Below are 27,296 nucleotides of genomic sequence, written 5' to 3' on the forward strand. Positions count from 1 at the left end.
ATCCTTGAATAATTAATATTTAGAAGTTCTGATAAATGAACAAATTATGAAAACTAATACACTTTGGACATGGAAAAACAGACTGGTTTCAAATTGGGAAAAGAGTATGTCAAGGCTGTATATTGTTACCCTGCTTACTTAACTCATACGCAGAGTATATCATGCAAAATGCTGGGCAGGATGAAGCACCAGCTGGAATCAAGATTGCTGGGAGAAATATCAATAACCTCAGATATGCAGATGACACCACCCTTATGGCAGAAAGTGAAAAGGAACTAAAGAGTCTCTTGATGAAAGTGAAAGAAGAGAGTGAAAAAGCTGCCTCAAAACTCAACATTCAGAAGATGAAGATCATGCATCTGCTCCCATCACTTCATGGCAAATAGATGGGGAAACAATGGAAACAGTGAGAGACTTTATTTTGAGGGCTCCAAAATCACTGCAGATGGTGACTGCAGTCGTGAAATTAAAAGACACTTGCTGCTTGGAAGAAAATCTAGACAACCTAGACAACATATTAAAAAGCAGAGTCATTGCTTTGCCAACAAAGGTCTGTATAGTCAAAGCCATGGTTTTTCCAGTATTCATGTATGGATGTGAGAGTTGGACCATAAAGAAAGCTGAGCGCCGAAGAATTCATGATTTTGAACTGTAGTGTTGGAGAAGACTGTTTAGAGTCCCTTGGACTGCAAGGAGATCCAACCAGTTAATCCTAAAGGAAATCAACCCTGAATATTCATTGGAAGGGCTTATGTTTAGGCTAAAGCTTTAATCTTTTGGCCACCTGATGTGAAGAGCTGACTTATTTGAAAAGACCCTGATGCTGGGAAAGATTGAGGGCAGGAGGAGAAGGGGATGACAGAGGATGAGATGGTTGGATGATATCACCTAAACAATGGACATGAGTTTGAGCAAGCTCTGGGCATTGGTGATGGACAAGGAAGTCTGGTGTGCTGCAGTCCATAGGGTGTCAGACACAACTGAGTGACTGAACTGAACTGACCTGAATACACCTGGCTGTAAGCCTTTGGGGAGATGTAGTGCATAAATGCTTCAGGGTACCACGGATGAAAGGCACTGCTCTGCCCTCTGGGAATCTGGTAAGCAAACAGACTCTACTGAATATACAATTTTCATTATAACTATGTTTGTTAACATCCTCTGCTTCCCTAATCATGACTTCTGCATTGGTACAGCTCTGTTTTCAGAATTTTTAGTAAAGATACTGAAGTTCTTCTTGATGATCCATTATGCTTCTCATAGCTCAGGACTGATATTAAACCACAGGATGGTATTTTATTCCATGTGATACAGATACTGATACAAGAAGCACTCTGTGGCGTGCATCTCAGCACTTCTGTGCTGAAGGCAATGGGCACAGATAGGATGTTCTGTTGATACTGCTGCAGAGAAGGAGCCAGTTCCATCTCCATGTTGGAAAATCTTTCTTTGCCTTGCTTTTCCTTGATTTTGTTATTATAATTATACTTAAGAGCTTGCCTCTGAGGACCCTGCTCCTCTGTTTGACTATAAATTAAAGTGTCTTTCTTCAGCTCATAGAGAGATAATTTGTCCCTGCCCACCTGTGAATAGAAGAGATTAACACACCCCACCCACAAAGGCCTCCAAGGGCTGGCCATTCCCTTGGAGATATTTGTAAAATTGAAGACCCTTTCACTTCCCAACTGCCTCTTCTTCTCTATTCTGCCTTTTGACTTTAGTTCCTCCTTGCTTCTTTCTCTCTGGCTCTACAAAAGAGGGCCACCCAAGATGGACAGGTCATGGTGGAGCCTTCTGGCAAAACATGGTCCACTGGAGAAGGAAATGGCAAAGCACTTCAGCATTCATGCCTTAAGAACCTCATGAACAATATGAAAAAAGTTATGATACTGAAAGATGAACTCCCTAGGTCAGAAGGTACCCAATATGCTACTGGAGAAGAGCAGAGAAATAGCTCCAGAAGCAATCAAAAGGCCGAGCCAAAGTGGAAGTAACTCCCAGTTTTGGATGTGTCTGGTGGTGAAAGTAAATTCTGATGATGTAAAAACCAACATTGCATAGGAACCTGGAATGTCAGGTCCATGAATCAAGGTAAATTGGAGGTGGTCAAACAGGAGATGGGAAGAGTGAAGATCAGCATCTTAGGAGTCAGGGAACTAAGATGGATGTGATGACACTTACACCTACTACTGTGGGCAGGAGTACCTTAGAAGAAGTAGAGCGTCCTCATAGTCCACAAAAGAGTCCAAAATGAAAAAAGGACAGAATGTCTCTGTTCGTTTCCAAGGCAACCATTCAGTATCACAGTAATCCAAGTCTCTGCACCAAGCACTGATCCCAAAGATGCTGAAGTTGAATGGTTTCATGAAGACCCACAAGACCTTCTAGAACTAACACCAAAATAAGATGCCCTTTTCATCATAGGGGACTGGAATGCAAAAATAGGAAGTCAAGAGTTACATAGAATAACAGGCAAGTTTGGCCTTGGAGTACAAAATGAAGCAGGACAAAAGCTAGCAGAGTTTTGCTAAGAGAACGGACTGGTCATAGCAAACACCCACTTCCAACAACATAAGAGGCAACTCTACACAAGGACATCACCAGCTGGTCAATACCAAAATCAGATTAATTATATTCTTTGCAGCTGAAGTTGGAACAGCTCTATACAATCAGCAAAAACAAGATCAGGTGACAACTGTGGCTTAGATTATGAACTCCTTGTTGTAAAATTCAGACTTAAATTGAAGAGAGTAGGGAAAACCACTAGGCCACTCAGGTATGACCTAAATCACCCTCCCTTATGATTATACATTTCAAATCCTAAAAGATGATGCTATTATAAAGTGCTGCACTCAATATGCCAGCAAATTTGGAAAATTCAGTAGTGGCCACAGGACTGGAAAAGGTCAGTTTTCATTCCAGTCTCAAAGAAGGGCAATGGCAAAGTCCCTTGGACTGCAGGGAGATCAAGGCAGTCAATCCTAAATGAACTTAACCCTGAATATTCATTGGAAGGACTGATGCTGAAGCTGACTCAGTGGAAAAGACCCCGATGCTGGGAAAGATAGAAGTCAGGAAGAGAAGGGGATGATAGAGGACGAGATAGCTGGATGGCATCACCGACTCAGCTAGGCTGTGAAGAAGAGGGACATAAAGAATCAGACACAACAGAACTACTGAACAGCTACAAAACAACCTGGCATCCAGACCCTGACAAGATGGTTATTTTGAGGTGCTCGCCTGCCTTGTTTTTTGTCAGTCAGCTCCCCAAATACAGTCCCTTTTTTGTCTTAACCCTTCGCTTCTCAGATTCATTGGCCTGTTTTGTGGTAAGCAGAGCTAGCTTGGACGCGGTAAAAATATGAGTACGCTTGAGGTGACCTGGGCCCCCTGGCCATCCCACCCTGCAAATCCCAAACTTGATGTGAGACCTTGAAGGTCCATTCTTGTTAGACTCAGGCACATACTTGCTGAATTCCACAGGGGCAATGACATTCCAAGTGTTGAATGGGAAGGAAATGTTATGGCATGTGTTTGAAAAAATGCTATCATTGACTTCTGTTCTGAATCCTTGAAAGGAATCGCATGAACCTTAGAATGAGTGACAGAGAGCTTCTCTATAAGGAGGAACTGAGTCTCTCTTAACATGTAAGGACAAGGATGGGATTTCCCATGGCAGGGAGGGCTATCTGCAGGGAAAACTGAGGTATGCTTTGGAAGGAGAGATGGAGTGAATTACTGGAAACTTAAAATACACACTGACACAGAAAGCCTGAAAATGATCTAATTATTGTCTCTATGGCACTTTTTTTTTTTTTTTTTTCTATATCAGGTTAGCTTACAGAACCTGGGCCAGATAGCAGCAGAAGGTAGTGTCAGGAACCATTTAACAGGAGGCTTCCTGTGTGCTGTTTTGGATCTGTCAGGAATTCTCTGTTCCTTATTAATTCCTGAATATTCAGGAATTAACAGGAGAGGCAAGCCTCTCCTGGGGTCTGAGGAATCCAGGCATTTCCTTTGTTAGTTTTTCTATACGGTGATAAGTACCCTCTTCCTTTTTATGAAACGTATGGTAAAAGTGATTATTTACAACCCTCTCTCTTTCATATGGATGACCTCATGTTTCTTTGATTACTTGTAAGTTTTGATTTTATCTCTGCTGAAAATAGCTATCTTATAAGACAGTATAAATACCTACACAATGTTGAATAAAACACCTTTGCTCCATCAGAGCTTTGGTCCCCGTGTCTTTCTTTCTCTCTCTCTCTCTCTCAGGCTATTTCTTTGGAGCATAGAGGCCCTCTGAGTTCACTTTCCTGCCCAGGCTTCTAAGACCCTCTTGAGAAGGCGCTCTGAGCTTTCACCCCATCGAGAGGGTGCCTGAGGCCTCCATGAACAGATCAAGCCCCATGTCATGGACTTTATTGGTTTTCTGCATAAACCAAGGAATATCAGCCTCTTTCTCTCCTTTACTTTCTTATCGTCGACTCTGGACCACCAGGTTCCGGTCCATAAAAGGACCTCAACAAAGTAGGGCGATGGCTCAGAGCAGCTGGAGGAAAACCTGAAGAGTGCTGCTAACTGGGGTCGGCTGGACTGAGCGTCCAGGAGCGCATGATGGCACTGGGGAAGAGCTTCAAGGCGGAGCTCCACGGTCTCCACTGTGTCCCCTAGACATGGCCAGGAGGACCTGGGGTGATCCTGGGAGAGCACAGCTGATTTCACCCCGGGGAGTCAGAGGGCCCCTTCCCTTGCAGGGCGGGGGGCGGGGTGGGGGGGAGGTGGAGCTCTGGGAGGCAGGGGCAGGGCAGTGCCTCAGGATCTGAGTTGCACACCTGAGCTCCACCTTGAAAATTCCACACCTGAAGCGACTTATTAAAAGCCTGCTTCACTGGAGATTGTACGTAATTGTAGCTCATTTACTTTAATCCTACATCAAGATAAACTTGTTTTACATATTCATTTAAAAATACATATGTATACATACATTTGCTCTTGGAAACTTTTCATTCAAAGTGAGTTTTTTTTTTTCAAATACGTACCAATCATAATTTGAATTTTCCATTCATTTAATTATCTATATATACATGCCAGACATTTTTCTATGAACTATATAATAGTTGAGCATTTTAATCACATTTTATCTGTACAGGACTCTGCAAGTCAGGCAAAGTCATAGTAAAGCAAGTATTTAAATAGATCATGTTTTCTTGGTGTTAAATGGGAGAATGTTAAAACTGGTGATTTTAATCCAGGCCAAGGACAAAGCATGTAACATATGAAAGTTACAAACTTACATGCTTTGCCTGGTGACTCAGATGGTAAAGAATCTGCCTACAATGCATGAGATGGAGGTTTGATTCCTGGGGTGGGAAGATCCCCTGGAGAAGGGAACGGCTACTCACTCCAATATTCTTGCCAGGGAAATCCCATGGACAGAGGAGCCTGGCAGGCTACAATCTGTGGGGTCACAGTGAGTGGGACACAACTGAGTGACTAACACTTTTACTTTCAAGGACACAGCACGTAAGATATGAATGTAGCTACCAAAGTTATGCTCTAGATATTTTAAAATCTGTATTACTCCACATATACATTGTATGTAAGACTCCTCACAATACCCAGCAGGACCAGATATTGAAACATTTCAGAATCCTAAATTCCCAAAGTGGATTTTCTAAACATGAAATATTTAATTAAGAGTACTTGTTATAATTTAAGTAAGAGTGCTTGTCATGATAGAATTTAGAAGGGATTCTGTGAGATGATATAATTGGTTCACACTTCTAGTAAAGTGAGTAAAGCAAAATGTTCCTATTATACACAGAAGAATTCAAAGTCACTCTTTCTCTTTTAAGGAAACCACAAAACAGTGAAGCAGGTGCTGGATATGTCTGCTGTTAATGAAAATAATTGCATTCTCCATTGTGAGCACTTGGAAAGAAAGGTGTGATTTCTTCTGCTTCTGCTAGCTGGCAGGTTTATTCAGTTCCAAGTACAACTGCCCAGCATCTGTCCACTGAGAGACGACCAGGGGGTAACTGGGTGTGGCTTCCTCCACACTGCCATCACCCTCAGGGGGCCCGCTCCTGGTGTTGACAGCCATCAATGCTTCACACTTCAGTGCAAACCCATGGAAACAATCCCCAAGTCATTAACACATTCTTTCAAATACACATGCCAAAGCATTAGAGGACTGTGAAGACAGCAGAACATATTATCCAGACCTCTGGAATATTCTCTTTTTAAGTCTGCATATTGGTAGGAACAGTTGGGTAACAGGCATCATCAAAAATACAAAGCAGCTTAATGAAAGCAACAAAATATGGGGAAAGTCAACTGCTTGCAAAGTATTACCCACAACCAAGCTTAATAGCAACAAATGTACTTTTTGTGTTGCAGACAACAAATGTTGCTAAGCGAATAATATTCTGTTTATAATGCAACATTTTTGTTTACCATATTTGGCCATTTTTAAGACCTAAATAGTATGTAGATTTGTGAGACTGGTGGCTTGGAAATAACTATATCTATTTAAAAACAATAATTATGGCACTATTTTCTCTGCCTCGTTGGTGATATAAAGCAATGCGTGCTCGTCCATTGCCATAGCTACTTATTCAGTATCAAATGGCCATCATTATGGCTAGAAATTCAGATGTAAGAGAGACTTGCTTGCAAAAGATAAAAACTTATTCATCCAAATCAAGATTCCCAAGATATACCGTGATATTTTGTACCATTAAGAGAGAAGCAAACAAAATTTCAAAACTCTTAAGATAAATTGTTATTTTAGCTCTGAGTTAGTCATGAACTGGTCAAATCTATTTCTGTTTGGGGATTTTTTCCCCCTCTATTTTGGGGAATTTGACCATTTCTTCTGCTTTCAGTTGCAATGCTTGAGTATGAAGGTTAGCTTTTTCAATTTAAGATAGTGAAAAAAAGAAGAAAAAAACAGAACCGCTTCTGCTTCACTTGTGAACACTTTTCCATTTGTCTTCTAATAGAGTGACATAAAAGTCTTTGGAGGGCCACCCAATTTTTACAAAATCAGGATCTGAGTACATGAAAAACACCAGGTCATATATTAGAACAAAAATATACATCTGGGTTATGTCCAGGTGGCAAGCATTACAGAAAGCCTTCTCCACCTTTCTGTCCCTAGGACCAAGAATCAAAAGTTTGTTAGAGTTTTTCTGTAAAATCTTATGGAAAAACCTGAATGAACTTTGTGGCCAACTCAATACAATTATTGACGCCTACATGAAGCCTTTGTCTACATCTCCACAGGCATTCTTCACCTCTTAACATAGTCTGCACACTACTAATCCTGTCTCCATCATGTGTGTGTGAATGTATTATACACACATATGTGTGTATGTGTATATGTGTGTAATTCAGTTTGGCTTAAAAATGCAACCAAATCAAAAGCACACACCTTGTTTTCTATTTTCTTTTGAGTGCCAAGAAGAGATATAAAAATAAGTAAATTTGACTTAAGAAATTGAGTCAGAGCTGAGCAAAATGAAGACAGAGCAGATGTGTCTGAGACAGAAAAGACAGGATGTTGAGAAGGGCAAGTCCAGAGGCCTGAGGAGGAAGCAGTCACTGGAACCCAACGCAGTTCAGGAACGGAGCTGCAAATACTAAACAGTGATGATCGGGAGGACGCTGATGACAAAAGAGCTGGTTCAGAGGGGATGTCCTGGAGAGTGGACAAGGACCAAGTAACGGATCCTAACAGAAGACGGATGATGATGACCTAGAAGAATCCAAGGGAGCCTCACCGAATGTGCAGTGAAGGGAAGCTGGCAGGGAACCGGCTTTCCCTGCAGTGGGAGGAAAGCCCACTGACAAAAGTCAGTGACCTTTAAGAAAACTGAGGGGACAGTTAAATAGACCCCACTGCGGCATCTGTGAGCGAAACACAGGGTGCGATGAGGTATGACATTTGACCCTGGCTCTCCACTGATCTGTGGCTCCCTCAGTGAGGAAAGAAAACCCAATGAACTATATCTATTCAAATTCCACTTCAAAACCTCTTAAAATGTTGTGAATGCAGACAAATGCCTTTTCTGCATCTGTATGGATTTGTTACTTCAAATTATGTACAAAATCCACTGAATAATAATAAAAGAAGTGAACGCTCCTTCCTCCCAAAGGGCACTGATAAACAGTTGTATTTTCATACAAGCAGTGAACATAAAGCAAATTTTCTTATTTGTCTTAAGATATTGAGTTACTTATTAAGTTACTCATTGGTGTATAAATTGCTGTGACTAGTTCAGTTCAGTCACTCAGTCAGGTCCGACTCTTTGTGACTCCATGAATCGCAGCATGCCAGGCCTCCCTGTCCATCACCAACCCCTGGAGTTCACTCAGACTCACGTCCTTCAAGTCAGTGATGCCATCCAGCCATCTTATCCTCTGGCGTCCCCTTCTCCTCCTGCCCCCAATCCCTCCTAGCATCAGAATCTTTTCCATGAGTCAACTCTTTGCATGAGATGGCCAAAGTATTGGAGTTTCAGCTTTAGCATCAGTCCTTGCAAAGAACACCCAGGACTGATCTCCTTCAGAATGGACTGGTTGGATCTCCTTTCAGTCCAAGGGACTCTCAAGAGTCTTCTCCAACACCACAGTTCAAAAGCATCAATTCTTCTGCGCTCAGCTTTCTTCACAGTCCAACTCTCACATCCACATATGACCACTGGAAAAACCATAGCCTTGACTAGATGGACCTTTGTTGGCAAAGTAATGTCTCTGCTTTTGAATATGCTATCTAGGTTGGTCATAACTTTCCTTCCAAGGAGTAAGCGTCTTTTAATTTCATGGCTGCAGTTTCCATCTGCAGTGATTTTGGAGCCCCAGAAATCAAAGTCTGACACTGTTTCCACTGTTTTCCCATCTATTTCCCATGAAGTGATGGGACCAGATGCCATGATCTTAGTTTTCTGAATGTTGAGTTTTAAAGCAGCTTTTTCACTCTCCTCTTTAACTTTCATCAAGAGGCTTTTAAATTCCTCTTCACTTTCTGCCATAAGGGTGGTGTCATCTGCCATCCCTTAAATAGATCTCGAATCCATTTTCTTCTCTCCAAATCTGATGTTGTTTCTTGTTCTGATTTAGGTCCCTATGCTCAGTTGCTCATCTGTGTCCAACTCTTTGCAACCCCATGGACTATAGCCCTCCAGGCTCCTCTGGGCATGGAATTTTTTAGGCAAGAATACTGGAGTGGGTTGCTATTTCCCCCTGCAGGGGATCTTCCCAAACCAGGGATCAGGTCCATGACTCTTGCGTCTCCTTCCCTGCCAGCCAGCTTCTTCACAAGCAGCACCTGGGAAGCCCCACGTAGGTCCCTCCTGTCTCATAATTGAAATGAAGTCCTGAGGTCTCCCACTTCCAATCTTGTGACCTTCAGATCTGTGCAGGTGACTGTGGGCAGGATGATGTCCTGCCCTCATGCCCTGCACTGACACCTGGCAGCAATAGCTGCCATGCAGGTTCCACTTACATCTCATTGAATGTAGTCAGTAGTGATAATGAAAGCAGGACGGGGAGGTGAGGGAGGCGGAACTGAGAGGAGGTGAGGAAGGAGGCACTTGTGTAGTGTCTGGAGAACTGTGTTCAGGTGCTTTACACTGACTTTATGCTCTTCACAACAACCTTCAGAAGTGGGAGCTGTAAACACCATAAGGACGCACTGGGGTTCAAAGCTGTTAGACATTAAACATCTGTTTTTCATATCATACACCTAGTCTGCAATATTTTGTTATAGCAGCCTGAATGAACCACATAACAGAGTTCAGTGGACGAACCACATAAGACAAAGTTTAAACACCTTAAATCACTTCAATCCTGAGTTTAACACCAACAAAAACACTACTCTCTGAAGAGCTCAAATTAAAATTAGGTACTGAAATTTTGCCAGCCAAATGTATTAGAGAAAAACACACACACAATATCCACATATCAAAGGATTCTAAGGAAAGCTGTCTTCCGTGTTTAATCCTTTCAATGAAAACCCCAGTGATAAATGTTTGAGAGCATTTGCTCAAAGTTCCCATAATCTGTAGTTCACTAACCATAGATTACTTTCTTAAGAATTTGATCACAGGCATCCTCAAGAGTTTTATCTCAGAAAATATGGATAGTTGAATGTACCTATAATGAAATATATTAATAAATATCATATTACTGTGTTAATTTTTACTGAATTTCTACTGGGCTAGTTCAGCAAGAACAATACAATTGAGTGTTTAGAAACCCACTTCTCTACTAAAGTGAATCTTCTTGAGGAACTATTTCTTTTAAATTTTCTGCCTACATAGCATGTTTTCCTAATATATGCATATTAATATAATACACATATTAACACATATAATTCTCCAAATATGCATTATATATAATGTGTATCTTAACCTAATATATATTGTGATAATTATATATATAAACAAACATATGTAAGTGAATGGATTTAACTTGGCATTCCACAATCTTATATTTACAACATACTTTACTAAGAGACACAACGAACTTCCCGCAATGACTACTCTGTATGAGCCATTTTATGTTAACACTTGGTATAAACTGACACGTGGAACATGGTTATATAATTGTCAAAGCAGGTGTAAGACCAGGAAAGAGTGTAAGTCACCATGAGAGGGCTAATCTTTCAACAAAAAAGGAGCTTATTAACTCATCTCTCATTGACTCATCAATTTGGAAATCAATTTCAGATTTCTATTCTACCCTATTTCTTAAAAATTTACAAAGCATGTCAAACAACAAGCCAAGGTGTACCAACCCTTCTTGTCTAGAATGCTGTTAGTATTCTAGCAAGAGCTGTTGTCTGGAAATTTTGACGTAACTGTTCTTTAGTGTTATGCTCAAAATGTAATATACCTTCATCACCACGAACTTAATCGGGAAACCCCCTTATTTGGAATGTCTCCCAAGGAATCAAATTAGGCCTAATTATGCTTAATGGCAATGTCTGCTGCTTAATTTGGATGGTAATTCTGCTTAATTGAGATGCCTTCAGGTGTCTAAGTGGTGCTCTTGTTTGAGGATCCGTGTGAGCCTATCCATGCAGAAGCGTTGCTTGTTCTCTGAGCATCTCACCAAAGTAAACGAAGGAAGGCAAAGAAATTTCTGGAGCAGTGTAACACAAAATTCCTGAAATTTAACTTGTTAATTGTTATGTGTTCAGAGTCAACAAAATATATACGAAGCCTTTACAAAAACCTATGTAAGTGTGCACAAACATGAGAGAGAAAAGTGAACTTGTATAATGAGAGAAATCCATAAACCCAAACTGCATAAATTCAGTATTTCATTTGTCATTTTGCAGCTTGGCCAGGTTTTAAAATCAACTTCAAAATACCAAGGAAAAAATTTCATGAGTTTTAATTAACCTTAGCCCACTGGTGTCCAGTGGAACAGGAAGATAATGGGACGTGAAACATTTCAAAAGCAAAAGAGGAATCTGGTGATAACTGAAAACTCTTCCCTCGACCTCTTGCTTATCTGTGTGTGGTAGACATGACTTGTCACCAACAACCACTGGCCCTTTCTCTGACTTCCAGATGGTTCTTTCCTCCAGCTGCTCAGTATCTTGAGCATGGACATCTAGCTCAGGTGGTCTTAAGGAGAGCATCTAGGAGTTTCTAGACAATTCCTGCCATTTCTCAGGAAGACATGCAGTGTTTCTTCCTTGAGCATTGAACGTGATGGTATGGTAGCATCTTGTGACCTGAGGGGTATGTGATCATTACTCAGAGAGCAAAGCAGAGAGAAAGGCACACACCAGAGCCCTCAGCTTCTTAATTAAACCTGGAATCTCCCTGGCTCTGCCCTTTCATTGCATGAAACAACATTTCCCTAAAAACGTTTGGCTTTTAGTCAGCTCTTCTATTATCTACAGCCAAGAGCATCCTATCAGCGCACTGAATAACCTACCGCTTCATTTCCTTGTGGTTCTCATCAAAGTGATAATGGAACAGATAGCTGCAAAAGAAATGACTCTTCTTCCAGGAGGAAGAAAGCTGACTAAGAGGCTATCAGAGCTCTGCAAAGAGCACACATGTTTCTATCCTGAAATAGAAGTAAACAGCTCTGAAATCTTACCTTCCTGGGTCTCAGCTTCCTTGCTGTCGAATGAAGGGTTTAGACAAGAGTAACTCTAAGCTGCTGTTGTCTGCATAGAGATTTCGGTCATTCTAGTACATACAGTGTGGACAGAGAGTGTCGCCTGCCACGTCAGTAAATGAAGGATGTTGTGTCCATCAAGCCCCCAGTCTCTGCCTCGTGGGGGCACTCAAGGTGGAGGAAAGCAGGACACTGGCCCTGGAAGGTTAAGATGGACATCCAAGCAGGGATTCCATTGAGTCCAGGCTCTGCATCTTCCCATGTATAGAAAAGAGCTAAAATTCACTGAATTCAAATGTCCACTTTTCTTCTATTAACAGTAATCTTTTGATGTTTGACTACCTATTTTTCCCCAAAAAACTGCTATATATCCTGATTCCTCCCTGACCTGCCCTGAACAGCCCCCTGCAGTCATCTGAGAGCCGTCTCATGGGCGTACATCCTCCGTGCATGCATGCCTGCTTCGTCACTCAGTCGTGTCTTCTCAGTCAGAGAAGCCTGACTCCCAGGCTCCTCTGTCCATGGGATTCTCCAGGCAAGAATACTGGAGTGGGTTGGCATTCCCTCCTCCAGGGGATCTTCCTGACTCAGGATCGAATCCACGTCTCCTGCATCTCTTGCATTGTAGGCAGTTTCCTTACCACTGAGCCACCAGGGAAGCCCCTATGTCCTCTGTATGCCCTCCAAGTGACACTAATCCTCAACTTTCAGGTTGTGCCTTTTTTCAGTTGACAATAGGAAAGACATAGAAACACTGATATATAGGGATATCTTTCATATAGAAAAATATTTATGATTATCCATATGTAATCTGGATGTAAAAGAATTTTAAACTATTGGGAGTGAGTTAACCAAATTCCCTGAAGATTTCATCTGGAGCTTCTGCTTTCGTGCTGAAATGCCAGGGCATCGTCCATATAAGAGTTTAGTATTTCAAAACTTGACGTGGATACTTCTGCTTGCAAGATCACCATCACTGATGGTGGAGCCCAGTGCACCGTCCAACGGCCCTGAGAGAAATGTGATGCTGCCAGCAGGACTCTCTTTGGCTCTCTCTGGCCTCTCTGCACAATGTCACACTCATCCCAGGTTTCGGCAGCTAAGGACACACCTGGGAATCCCGAGCTGACCTCTCTGAGGGACACACATTTGGAGATATAGCAAGCCCCTCACTCTCACTGCACCCAGAGCCAAACCCATTCTCTCTTCCCTTAAACAGCTGGTTTCTGAGGCCCTTTCCCTGTTTCCAGGTAGAGAGAACTTAGAATCTAATTGTTCCAACCTGGGATGATTAGGAGAATAAAGAAGGGTGTTATCATCAGTAATTATGTAAGGACAGTGGATGTTCACTGGGAGTCCCCCGGGAGGCTGGACCTTATGTCCATTCTGGCCAGGGTTTCACCACCCACCCCAAAGCCATTCTGGATTCCTTCTCCTCTCCCCTTGCAGCAGGTGCCACAGGGGAAGCCATGTGTTCACAGTGTTAAGAGAATCAAGACCACCTGCCCACGGATCGTCCTCTTTCACTCCCTACATTCCACCTGGAGGCCATCGACTGATTACTGCCTGCTACTGCGATAAAAAGTTCTCATCACAATAAAAAATATGTTAACTATACAAGGTGATACATGTTAACTAAACATTGCAGTAACCAGTTTTCAATATAAATACATATCAAATCATTATGTTCCACACCTTACACTAAAACAATGTTGTATGTCAATTGTTATATGACAATCAAGCTGGAAATAAAACCATAACATAGAGGTAACCTTCAGGAGCAGTAGGAGGGAAGCACACTGAGAGTACTTTATAACTGCATCCTAGACAGGCTTTCCAACGAAGGCGGATAGACTGACGCGCCATGAAGCAGCAGATTTTTAATTCAAACAAGATGTAAGGGTGTGTGGCACTCACCAGGTTGTTCATGGTAAACAGTTGCCATGGTAGAGAGTTGAGCTGCTCAAATGTACAGAGGGGAGCTGAGAGTCTTACCTTGTCAGGGTCCGTCGTAGTGATGACCCAGACACAGTGAGCATTGTCTTCGTACTGAACTGGGTAATTAGGAGAGGTAATGACGCCACTGGGCCCACGCAGATTCGATCCACATGTTCTTGCTAGAAATATACAGAGAGGACGTTATTTTCTACAGGATTTCATCTGTGTGGTGAAGACACAAAATGCACATGGAACTTCAAGTTAGCTCTTGTGTGACTGCGATAAAAAACTGTGAAATCAAATTGGCAAGTAGATTTTGCTCAGCCTTTGGAACCTTTGCTTGGTACTTGCAACGCTTACCTGGAACTCTTCTTTATCACGTTTCCCAAAGCGTTACCCTTCACAGAATGAGCTGACAACAGCACCTTGAAGTGAAGTGAAGCCGCTCAGTTGTGTCCGACTCTTTGTGACCCCATGGACTGTAGCCCACCAGCCTCCTCCATCCATGGGATTTTTCAAGGCAAGAATACTGGAGTGGGTTGCTGTTTCCTTCTCCAGGGGATCTTCCCTACCCAGGGATTGAACTCAGGTCTCCTGCATTGCAGGCAGGTTCTTTACCATCTGAGCCACCTGAGAATCCCGACAACACTACCTTGACAATATCAAACCAAATTAACCCATTTTGGGCCCCATTCTGACTCCTGCAGAGAGGGTCTGATAAGGCGTTTGGGTGCACACAATGCAATACGAATTCAGGAGACCAGAATTAACGTCTCAACTATGCCCGACAGGATATGTCCTTGCATAAGTAATCCCAGCCCCCACAACCTCAACCTTTCTATTTTTAAATTTACTTATTTTTGGCTGCACTGGGTCTTTGTTGCTGATAGTGGGCTCTCTCTAGCCGGGAAGAGTGGGAGCTACCCTCTAGCTGCCGTGTGTGGGTTTCTCATTGCCATGGCTTCCCTTGTCAAGGCTCCAGGCTCCAGAGCACAGGCTCAGGGGTGGTGGCGCTCACCCTTAGTTGCTCAAAGCCATGTGGAATTGTCCCAAACCAGGGATCAAACCCCTAGCCCCCTGTACTGGCAGGCAGATTCTCAACCACTGGACCACCAGAGAAGTCTCTCATTCTTTCTATTTTACATGAGAATGATGCAAGGGATGATATTTAAAGTTCCTCTCAAGCTTTAGATTTTATTCTATAACAAATTATATCACATGCAAATTACAACTTAAAATACAGTTGAAAGTATGAAGAAAGAAAATAGAAATGATGACTCCCAAAGGAAAAAGAAAATACCTTAAAATTGAAACAGCGCATAAATGGCATGACCCAATAAAAACGACCAAGTTTTGAATACAAAAATATTTCAATTGATCTTCTCTTTAGAAAAGGAGAATTTTTTTAATGAATACTCAAGTTTTGGAAATCAAATGTCATCCTAAGCTCCATTCTTAACATTAATAATTTGAACTGTGTTTGAGAAAAGAGTGGAGGAAACTAAACTTCATAAATAAGCACTAATGTAAGAAGTTCGGGTTCATTTCCCTAAGATGTCATATAACATAAACTGACTAAGCTGCCATCCACTGAAGAGCAGACTTTAGTCATCGCCCATCCTTCCTTCCCTCCGTCTTGCCAGCTGAGCTTCGGTACAGGTCAGGCGCTGTTCCAGGAGACTAAGCTGCAGCATGAAACAGAACTGGCCTCTGACTCCCAGGGGCATCTTGCAGAGGAGGAGGCTGAAGAAACCGTTTAATCAGGCAGTGCCTAACTATTCCCTTTTCCATTTATATTGATGTAGCAATAATGTCAATATGCCTATTTCTAATAATATTTCTTTTTTGTCAGTATTAACCTACGAATCTCTTTCTTAAAAGACTGTGAACCCCTTGACCTTGGGAAAGCATCCTTCCTTCACTGTACATCCTCAGCACCATATCTAATGTCGATAGTTGTGAACACAAAAAAATGTGAGAAAATGACTTTAGACAACCTTTTTGTTACTTGATACTAGCTAAGAATTAACCTACTAGACACTGATTAACAAAAACATGAAAGCTATCGTTCAAAATATTAGCACTTGCTTTCAAATGAACACCACTGTTTCATCAATACTGAAGAAGGAAACGGCAACCCACTCCTGGATAATCCCATGGACGGGGGAGCCTGGTGGGCTGCTGTCCATGGGGTCGCACAGAGTCCACCACGACTGAAGTGACTTAGCATGCATGCATGCATTTCATCAATACGGATGGAAGGTGCTTTGGTTTCCAAAGCCCAGTGGGTGTGCCCTGGACACAAAGCCTTCTAGTAAAGCAGTGTCCACAAGCACATATATCTGCACTGTGCGGCTTCACCCTCCAAGGGGTCTACTTCCAGGAGTGTGTTCCTGAGAGGATCATGAACTTTGGATCCACACGTTTCTTAAAGTATTCTAATATTACCAGTTGGAGAAGGAAATGGCAACCCACTCCAGTGTTCTTGCCTGGGAAATCTCGTGGGCAGAGGAGCCTGGTGGGCCACAGTCCATGATGGGGTAGCAAAAGATTCGGACATGACTGAGCGACTAAACAGCAACAACAATATTACTGGTATTAATTAGAAAAACCTTAAAAAAACAGTTTACAATAAAATTTGAGTCAACTTACCTTTGTGTTACACATTCCTACTTTGTGAAATTTCATACAGAAGAGCTGACAAACACAGTGTAGTGCAAGTAAAGGAATTTTGAACTAATATTATCCAAGTGCTAGTCTAAGCATTTCAAACTTAAAGACAAACTCATCTGAAGGATGTGTACTGTGGGGAACTAATGTGCTACATTCCCGCTGACAATTTGTACTCCTCCCGTCATTAGCTCCAGCTGCCACTCTGCTGGAAAGTTCGCCAAATCTGACAGCCCGTCGATGGCCATGGGTCCCAGTTGTCTGCTTTGAAGCCTGACCTCTAACTTGACTTATGAAATTCATCTTCATGAAATTCATCTTACCCACTGCTTGGGGAGACAGGATTATTAGTGATTATATTTTTAGAGAGATAACTATTAGTAAAATATTCATAGGAAACTAGCACATTTTCTATACTTTGTGTTTCATACAGAGTGAGTTGTGAATCCAGTCCCTTCAGAGGTATTTCTCACCAAAAGTTGTCAAATTAATATGCATTTTTTTTTCTTTTTCTTAGAACTGTCTGTATTTTTTGTAGTACATTTTCCTAATAACTTTTGATTTTTTTTCTACTCATTTAAAAGAATGACATCAAAATAATCAGCTGAAATGAAATATGTGAGAATATTCATGGCAGGGATTTTGTTTTGTTTTGTTTCGCTTGCTATGTGTAATCTCAACAATTAGAACAATTCCTGGTACTTAATAGTTACCCCCATAAATACTTGTTGCTGCAATTTTGGAGTAGACTGATAGTCTAAGTAGTTAGTTCTAATCCTCTTTCTTGGGGAATTGTTGACACTTTTAGCTGGTACCTCAGTCTTGATTTTTTTAAGTTGTCCACATTCTAATTGTCTACCTCTTCATCATGTGATGCAGAGAAGGCAATGGCACCCCACTCCAGTACTCTTGCCTGGAAAATCCCATGGATGGAGGAGCCTGGAAGGCTGCAGTCCATGGGGTCACTGAGGGTCGGACAGGACTGAGCAACTTCACTTTCACTTTTCACTTTCATGCATTGGAGAAGGAAATGGCAACCCACTCCAGTGTTCTTGCCTGGAGAATCCCAGGGACGGGGAAGCCTGGTGGGCTGCCGTCTATGGGGTCACACAGAGTCGGACACGACTGAAGTGACTTAGCACTCATCATGTGATGATCCTATCATCATCACACCAATTACAATTCATTAGGTACTATTTTCTTGTATCAAGCCTTTGCTACTAGTCACAACCACAAGATTTGCTATTGGTGACAACCCAAAGTTCAACCTCCCATGTGTAGAGTCTCTACCAGATAATAGCAACGTGTCTTGAGTTACCATGATCTCTGTGTGCCATTCTCCAAGTATGCATAGAGGCTGAAGTGCAGACTGGACATTCTCTTCTACATCTCCTGCAGACACCCTGTCTGGGGTTTTCTCTCTATGCTCTGGCACTGTGGCAGAAAGGCTCAGACTAAGCTGCGATCTCCCTGAGCTGCTGAGAGGGGGCAGCAGAGCGAACGTCACTCCTGCCTGTCACTCCCCTCTTCTTCCTTCCATCAGCTTCCAGCACCATAAGGCTAATTGTCTTCCATTGCCTTCACTCTCTATCATGTTTGTCAAACATCCAGGCTTTGAGAAGGATAAGAAGAGCCAGAGAAGAACACAGAACAGCCACAGAGATTACAGGTAAACCGGGACTAAAGCTGCACTGCAGTGTATCCCATGAGTGAACATCAGCAGGCCAGATTTTTAAGCAAATCTTAAAAATGCTTAATAAATGTTCTTTGATAATAACCATGATCTAATTAATGTACATTTAATGTTACTTATGTGACAGTGTTCTAAATTTGTAAGCTCTGGGAATGATTGTGGAGGGAGTTTCTGCCACCGGCCCGAGGGTCATGCTCAGTTAGGATGGTGAGGGTGTGCAGACCCTTCTGCAGAAAGTGGGCGGGTGGCCTCAGTTTATCTACTAACCACATCTATGCTGCTTTGCAAGCTGCAGTTTGTCGCTATAACTGAGTACAAACTGGACTGATGATCAGAAGACTGTATGATTTGACTCTGAAGCTTTCCCCCCTTGCCCGTCTCTCTCCACTCCTGGACTCTGCTGACTCCTCACTCCTCCCCAAAAGGGCTGTGCAGCTGTTCAGACACTACAAGGCTTAGTGACCTGCTCTGATTGTGATGAGCAACCTCACTGTATCCTTGGAGACCAGGACCTGCTTCCCAAACAGTTGCTTCTGTGCTAAACACATATTCAATTAGTCAACAAAGTATCTAATTAAGCAAATAATTAGGTAACTACAATATGCCAGTGTCAAGCAAGTCTTTATAGCAAGATATAAATACATTCCCATAATGGAAATGTATACACACATTTACACATTTTAGAGTTGAGTACACACTCGCCACTTTCTGCTCTTGCCAAGGCATTCCCCCGTGTCTGAATCTTTTTGGAAATATAACACCTAACGTAAAGTAATTTGCACAGAAATCTTAAAAATGCTTAATAGATGTTCTTTGATAATAACCATGATCTAATTAATGTACAGTTAATAGTACTTATGTGACAGTGTTCTAAATTTGTAAACTCAAATTTTACTTATATCTACTGTGTTTTTAAAATTAAACTAGAATTTACAAAATGATCACTGGAAATATAACATATAAAGAAGGAAAGTGGAAAGGGAGAAGAAAACTAACCAGTTTTAAATGCCAATATGTGCTATTTATCCATTAATCATTGAGTATTTATTAAGTATAACATGTATTTGTTTCACATGATTTATCTTACGCAACTTGAAGTAGTAATTTATCTATTTATGTTCAATCAGTTCCGGGAATCTTTACCATTCTATAGTAACTACTTAATGAAATTAAATTGAAGAGAAGAATATTCTAATTGATTAAACTTAAATTAATAGGATATCTGGACTCAGAAGCTTTTTAAAAGCAAATTAAGAATTATATTGGAGAGTGTGATTCTTGTAGAATTTAAAAGAAAATCACCCATTTTATGTCCATATCCAGACTCAGCCAAAATGGAGAAAGTATGCCAGAGGTTAAGAGCTTGCTTTTCTGAATCACTCTTGAGTTCCAGATCTGGTTTATGAAGCTACCAGATGTGTTATCTTAAATTATTTAATTTTAAGCCTCTCGGGTAATCCACTTATTATAACAATCATAACTTCATCCACGATTTCTGTAAGGGTTGGAGGAAGGAATGTAAGTAGAGCACCACACACCATAGCACAGGTAGTAAAAAGAAAATGCACAGTGAGTGCTCACTGAGAGTTGGGTGCTGTTTCCAGCACAGAGGATGCAGCAAAGAGAGAAAAACCTAAGCTCCACGCCTGCATCAGGGGATTAACCACACAGACGTCTAATGGCAGGAAGACACTCGATTTCTGCAGGAAAGCAGAGTCAGGGTTCACAGAGCATTTGGAAGAGGGTGGGCACAGAATGGGCACGGAAGGGTTTGGATGAGATGACATCTGATGGTGGGTGCAGGATGGAGAACCACCTGGGGGTCTGGGGGAGAAGCGTTCCAGGCAGAAGGAAGACAACAAACGCAGGCAGGCTGTCAGAAACACCCCAGGCATGTTCTAGGAGCATTATTAGCACCCAGTTAACACTGGTTTCCTGGAGAAGGCAATGGCACCCCACTCCAATACTCTTGCCAGGGAAATCCCATGGACGGAGGAGCCTGGTAGGCTGCAGTCCATGAGGTCGCTAAGAGTCGGACACGACTGAGCGACTTCACCTTCACTTTTCACTTTCATGCATTGGAGAAGGAAATGGCAACCTACTCCAGTGTTCTTGCCTGGAGAATCCCAGGGACGGGGGAGCCTGGTGGGCTGCCATCTATGGGGTCGCACAGAATCAGACACGACTGAAGCTACTCAGCAGCAGCAGCAACACTGGTTTCCAAGTCATTTTATGTCAGGTGAATTTGAGAGCAGTGGCATAAAAATACATGACTTTGTTATCTTCAGTAACTTAATAAGAAATAGAGAAAAACATGTTTTTCTCCCAATTGACATTCAAGTAAAGAGTACATATCCTTAGAAGTCTAGAAGCGAAAACAGAAATTTATCCAAATTCACTGGAATTAAAGTAAAAGTTAAAAGTGTGAGAAATTAAGAGGTACAAAATTCCAGTCATCAAATAAATGAGTCATAGCTTAGGGAATATAGCCAATAATAATTTAATAACTTTTTATGGTGATATATGATAACTAGACTTATTATCATGATAATTTTGTACTTTATAGAAATATGGAATCACTATGTTGGGTAACAGGAATTAACATGGTGTTCTAGGCAATTACACTTCACATACAAACTCATAAAAAATAGATGAGATTTGTGGTTACTAAGGGGTGCAGAACAGTGGAGGGGAGGATTGAAAGAAGGTGGTCAGATGGTACAAAGCTCTAGTTATGAGACAAATCAGTCCTAGGAATGTAATGTACAGCGTGATAAATGTACTAAATATACCAATGTCTGTTATGTATGAAAATTCTTAGAGTAAATCCTAAGAGCTCTCAATTAAGGTCAATTCCTTCCTTAATTGACTGATCTGAAATCTTACAATATGTGCAGTGCTCAGACCATAGGCATTTTATTGCATTTGATAGATGGTTGGATTTAGAACATGTGGCTGAGATAATCAATATAAGGTCTGCTTTAAAAGTTTAGAGTGCATATATATATTTTCTGTTATATCTATGACAAAGAAGTTGTTGTTTTCTTTTCCTTTAAAGTGTATGTTTCTTTAAATCTATGGGCTCATAGTTACCTGACATAATAATCAGTATTAAAATACAGTCTTCAAATTGGCTCTGGACCCTTAGTCTGGTAGAATGAAGTCATCTTTCAGGTATAAATGGTCTTTCCACTACTATTTAAAAGGTCATTTCTGTATGGAGAGGAAATATGAGTAGGGAAGATTACACTGTAAAGTTCTCAGTAAGTGACAAGTTAATAAGTTAAGGATACTGCTGGGCTAACCTGACTTGGAATCCTGAGATAATACTAGCTCTATTCTGTGACCCTCTGAGGCTCTAACTGGCGTCCATGCAACCACAGTTACAACTGCAAAAGCCACTTCACTTTTCTTATGTGCCTTGTCAACTCAGACAGCAACTACAAATATTAATTCCACAGATTAATGTTCATTAGCATTAAAAGAAATTCTCTCTATATACCCTGCTCAAACACCGATGGAATAAATGCCAGCTGAAACATTTTACTCAAAAAAAATACAAGTGCATCCTCTTCTTCTCTATTTTGTTTGCTTATTTAAAAAAAAATATTGCCAGTTAAAGATACTTATACAGTTTCAAACAGCTCGTAATATTTTACCCTGTGAAAAATCATAATGGTTGTTTTCATATCCCTAAATGAAGTAAGTATAATTTTAAACAAGATCACTTGTATAATTACTGAGCTATGGCAACCATTCATCTGTGTGCCAACAGGAAGAAAAGGTAACATCCCCCATCCTCAGGGTTAATTAGCTAATGTAAGCATTGGCTTAGGACCCAGTGTCCAGATGTGAACGATCCCTCCTGACTCACTGCAATTTATCAAATGCTTCTATCCAATAATCCTCCCATGGAGAAGGCACGATAATTACTTAAGAGTTAGAGACCCTTCATGAAGATCGGAACCTTGAGAATCAGCCCTTCCTTAATTGACTGATCTGAAAGCTCATAATGTGTGCAGTGCTTAGACCAGGGGCATTGTATTACATTTGATAGATGGCTGAATTTAGAACATGTGGCTGAGATGATCAATATGACGGCTGCTTTAAAAGCTCAGAGTGCGTCAGGAATACCCAAACTGTACTGCTCACCTCTGACTTACAGTGTATTACGGCAGTAGCACAGAGGGGAAGACGAACTTGAAAAATTGCCCTTGGTGTTTGGAATCTACGGATAGCTAAGTAAATACTCCTGTATTCTGTTTTGTGTAGCATGAAATAGTATTATGCTTCATGTTATCCATTTCCTCCTACACTTTAGACAGCTAAAGCCATCTTTAGAGAATAGTCATAAAATCTCCACTTCAATAAAGGTTTCTCAGCTCTTCTTTAGTTGGGGAATCAGTCATTAAAAGCCAGTAGAGACACTATTTAAAGGAGGGGATGATGACAGACACAGGGTTCCTAAACATTGCCAACCTGGAAAATGGATGGGTTTTAATAGGAGAAATGAGGGACACCAGCCAGGAAACTGCTCATGACTCAGAGAGACCAGTTCTGCCCGTCACACCCACAAGGGTGTTGGGAGCTGAGAAAACTCGGCTGAGAGCAGCAGTAAGCGCAGCACTGTCCATGGTAGCCACCAGCACCTCTGAAGATGGAGCGCTTGAAATGATGCTGGTCTGAGCCGCGCTTGAAATGATGCTGGTCTGAGCCGTGAGCATAAAATGCACACTGAATGTCCAAGACAGAGTGTGAATAAAACAAAGTGGGAAGAAAAGGTATCTCCTTAGAGTCTTTTCAACTATACATTAAAATAATTGATATGTTTAGGGTTAAATAATATTCTTAAAATTAACTGCACCTGCTTCTTTTCCAATCTGGCTACTAGATGCTTTTTTTAAACAATTTATTTATTTTTAATTGGAGGATAATTGCTTTACAATATTGCATTGGTTTCTCTCATACATCAACAGGAATCAGCCATAGGTACATGCATTTTCTCTCCCTCTTGAACCTCCATCCCACCCCTCTAGGTTGTCACAGATCACCAGATTTGAGCTCCCTAAAATTAGATCAGTGGCTTGCATTTTATTTCTGGCTGAGAGCCCTGCTCTAGAGGCTCCATGAAGTGGTCCTCTATAGGGTCAGCCTAAGATGCACTGAAGCACTTGACCATCCATCTGTATGTGTACCTGATTAAGTCATGGTACATGGTGACTACTTGATAAATAGAAGACTGTCACCCAGACTAGAGAGAGGGATGTTCCTGCTGGCTTTGCAGAAGGAAGCTGACCTCTTGGGAGAAGGTTGTATGGCCAGGAGGTGAGGACAGGGCAGGAAAAGGGAGCTGAGTGTGGAGGACAGGTTCCCTGCTTAACCACAAGACTCACAGATGAGCCCTTTCTAGTCCAGAAAGTAGGATATGCACAGGCACACAGCTCCACCTCTTCTCTTCTATATTGCTTACAAATATAATCCTACACTGATACAAAAATGCCAAGGGACATGAGAGAGGGATGATTTATCCCTTAATTTATCTACACACTCCACTCATGAAAAGCTGCAGATGATAGAGGGTAGAAAAAAAATGTCATATTTTGAGTGATTGACTCCATCTCTCCTTCTTATGGAAATACACCCCTATGGCAAAGATTCCCTTAATAGCTATGTTCCTTTTCTTTCATAGAAGTATAATTGTTTGCTATATATGTAACCACCTGGAATATACATATATATATATATATATATATATGTTTCTAAGTCTCACAACAAGGTGAGAATGTCTGGCTGGATTTTGGCCAATTGGACTGAGAAGGAATGCATGTGATGGTTTTTGCAGACTCTCTCCTAAACTCCTCCATCCTGTTGCCTGGAGTTTGGATGCCGCCTTGGACCATGAGGATGGAGGTTTGACCACAGGGAGGACAGAGTGAGACTTGAGGAAATTTCCATCTCTGAAACAGACCTGCCCATCCTTGTCCTATACTGCCTATATCTTAATTCTATATGAAAGAAAAATTCACATCCATTTGTTTTAAGTTTCTCTTGAGGTGTATTTTTTTTAAGTCACCTAATTGTTATCACCTTACCCTAAACAGTTTATGTCAAATTCTTCTATTTAGGAGATTTCAGGACTTTTGATTTAAGGTTTATTTAATGTCTTATTACTCTAAATGCTCTAAAATACAGGTTTCTTTAAAATTGTGTTTTTAAAGATATTTTTTATTGATCCCCAGACACAGTCTGCTCCAGTATATAGATTTAAAATACACATCCTATAAGAAAATGCTTTCTTAAGAATTATTCCCAGCTGCTATAGCTCATTATTTCATAGAGTTACAAGTAGTAAGTGGAAATAAACTAAAAGATTAGTCCATGAAAAAGAAAGTACATCTAATTGAAGGAAAACAGCTGAGTCATCAACCGGGAGTTAGGGGTGGAGGGGGAGAGATAAAGTAAATCTGAGTGTGAAGGAGAGAAGTGGATGCTGGAGAGAGGGGAGAAGCTGTCCACAGGAACCAGACCAAGAATCACACAACAGACAAACACCCTGTGGAGGAACATCTCTTCTCAAATATGATAAAGTAGACTGTGAGAATCTATGGGGACAGGAAGTCAGGTGGCTCCTCCTCTGGGGGCCTCTGGGAGTGAGCAGCTGGTAGCTCAGGGGGGTAGAGGAACTGTCCTCCCTTAGCCTGGCTGGAGCAGCTGTCGGCTGAGACAAGCGCCTCTGAGTGTTTGGTACCAAGTCAGGGCACAGTTAGGAGCCAACATGCTGAGAAAGATGAGATTTTGAGTCTAGATGAGATTTGGCCTAGAGATTTGGCCTAGATTTTGAGTCTAGATGAGATACAAGGAAAACTTCTGAATTAATAAATAAGGTAAGAATCAAATAATATCCTGATCGATATTCCCTTTATGTTACATTTAATATAAATTTGAAACAGATGTACAGTTACTAGTTTTGTCTGCTGCTGCTGCTGCTGCTAAGTCGCTTCAGTCGTGTCCGACTCTGTGCAACCCCATAGACGGCAGCCCATCAGGCTCCTCCGTCTCTGGGATTCTCCAGGCAAGAACACTGGAGTGGGTTGCCATTTCCTTCTCCAATGCATGAAAGTGAAAAGTGAAAGGGAAGTTGCTCAGTCCTGTCTGACTCTTAGTGACCCCACGGACTCCAGCCTACCAGGCTCCTCCGTCCATGGGAGTTTCCAGGCAAGAGTACTGGAGTGGGTTACCAGTGCCTTCTCCAAGTTTAGTGTGGGCTTTTAAAATAATGCTGTATGTTCCTGATCTAGAAAGGCAAGAAAAACATTAAAAAATGAACACATTGTTCCCCCTTAGGGGGAAAGCTAGTACCTGAGGCTTGGTCCTCATTTGTCACTGGGAGAATGAGCATTACCGCTTCATGGTGGGAACACTGATTTTGCTAGAGCTCCTTTGAAAGCCTAATGACGTTGCATTAGTAAATATTAGTGTACAGATAGTCTAGTGACAACAGGGGAGGCCACAGCCACACACTCCTCCTGACGAGAGCGGGTGCTCCTCCAGGAAGGGAAGCATTTCACAGGGAAGGGTCACCTGCAGGCAGCCCACACACCCACTCTGCCCTTGGGATGCACAGATGCTACAAAGGTGTGTTCTCTACATGTGAAAAGGTAAGGGCACTCTATAGTAAACCAGGTAATCTAGTATTTTAGCTTTGATGAAACTAGCCATTTATTTCACAACTACTTCATTTCCCAGGATGTAACTGACATGGTTCATTTTGCATTATACATTTTTACAACCAAAACATTTTAAATAAAAATTTATAAATCCATTCATCTGAAAAAGACTATAAGGAGGGAAAAGATATTGTTATATATGAAACTTCCCCTTTTATTCTTTGTTCAGCTTAGTAGTTTTTTTCTTCTTCCTTTAAAACTACCACCTTGCATAAATTATTTAATGGCCACAATGCAAACAAACAAACAAACAAAAAAAACCCCAAAACAGCTAGCTTTTCTTTTAATTTTATTAATTTTTTCCTGAGTAAAATATCCAAAACAGTTTTCTGCTGGTTTCCCTATGGCTTCTATAATTCTGGTAGGATTTTTCACATATTTCATAGATGCAACAAATATTTGACCTCATTGAAGAAGATGATGATAATGCAACATTTTGTTCTATGTCCAAGATTAGTTTAATAATAAAATGATGACTTCAGATCATGCTAACAAACTCCCTTTATCACTTATACTATCAAAATTCAAAAAAATAACTTCACTGCTATTGCAAAGTGAGCATTTTTAGATTTACAGGGACTTGCATTCTGATTCCAAAGCATCTAGTTATGTAACATATCTTCGTACATATGCAAGCTGTGTGTATAGATAGATGGATACCAAGTTATATAGAATGTGTTGGAATGATTAGGTTTGCTCGTGTACTTCCTGACATTTAAAAAACACAAATATCCTTGGAAATGTTTGTCTCCTAAAAAATTAAAAAAAAAATATTTCTTGTTAACCGACATCACCACAAAAAGGTAAATCATCACCAAGTTTTGCTGTCTATACACTGGACTTTGCACTTGGATCTCCTTGTGTATTCAGCTATAAGGAAAGAGAATCTGGGCAGACGTGACCACCCCGACTCACCTCTGCAAATCGGCCGGTGGTCGCTCCACGCAGCCAGGGTCTCTGTGACTCTCTGACACGTTATGCTCTTGGATCCCTGGAGCACGTAATTGTCCTCGCAGGAGAACTGTACATTTGCACCAACCCTGAGCAATTACAAAACCAAAAACAACCCGGATTACTCGTGGAAGATGTCTTTAAAAGAAACCATCACAGTGCTGCTACCA

General features: G+C 41.3%; 1 protein-coding gene across 3 annotated transcripts in view; it reads right to left on the bottom strand.

The window, feature by feature from the left end:
• CSMD1 (CUB and Sushi multiple domains 1) overlaps nt 1-27,296 on the bottom strand; it is a 2,076,272-nt gene that overhangs the window by 551,073 nt on the left and 1,497,903 nt on the right. For all 3 annotated transcript variants that reach the window (XR_003509135.1, XM_027530260.1, XM_027530259.1), the window contains exons 9-10: nt 27,091-27,215; nt 14,143-14,264 (exon numbers count right to left, since the gene is read on the bottom strand). Coding sequence is in view for 2 of the 3 variants with exons in the window: in XM_027530260.1 (XP_027386061.1) it covers nt 14,143-14,264; nt 27,091-27,215 (247 nt within the window). In the remaining variant the exon portion in view is untranslated. The remainder of the gene's footprint in view (nt 1-14,142; nt 14,265-27,090; nt 27,216-27,296) is intronic.

This window comes from Bos indicus x Bos taurus, chromosome 27 (genome assembly GCF_003369695.1).
Source record: "Bos indicus x Bos taurus breed Angus x Brahman F1 hybrid chromosome 27, Bos_hybrid_MaternalHap_v2.0, whole genome shotgun sequence".
NCBI lineage: Eukaryota > Metazoa > Chordata > Mammalia > Artiodactyla > Bovidae > Bos > Bos indicus x Bos taurus.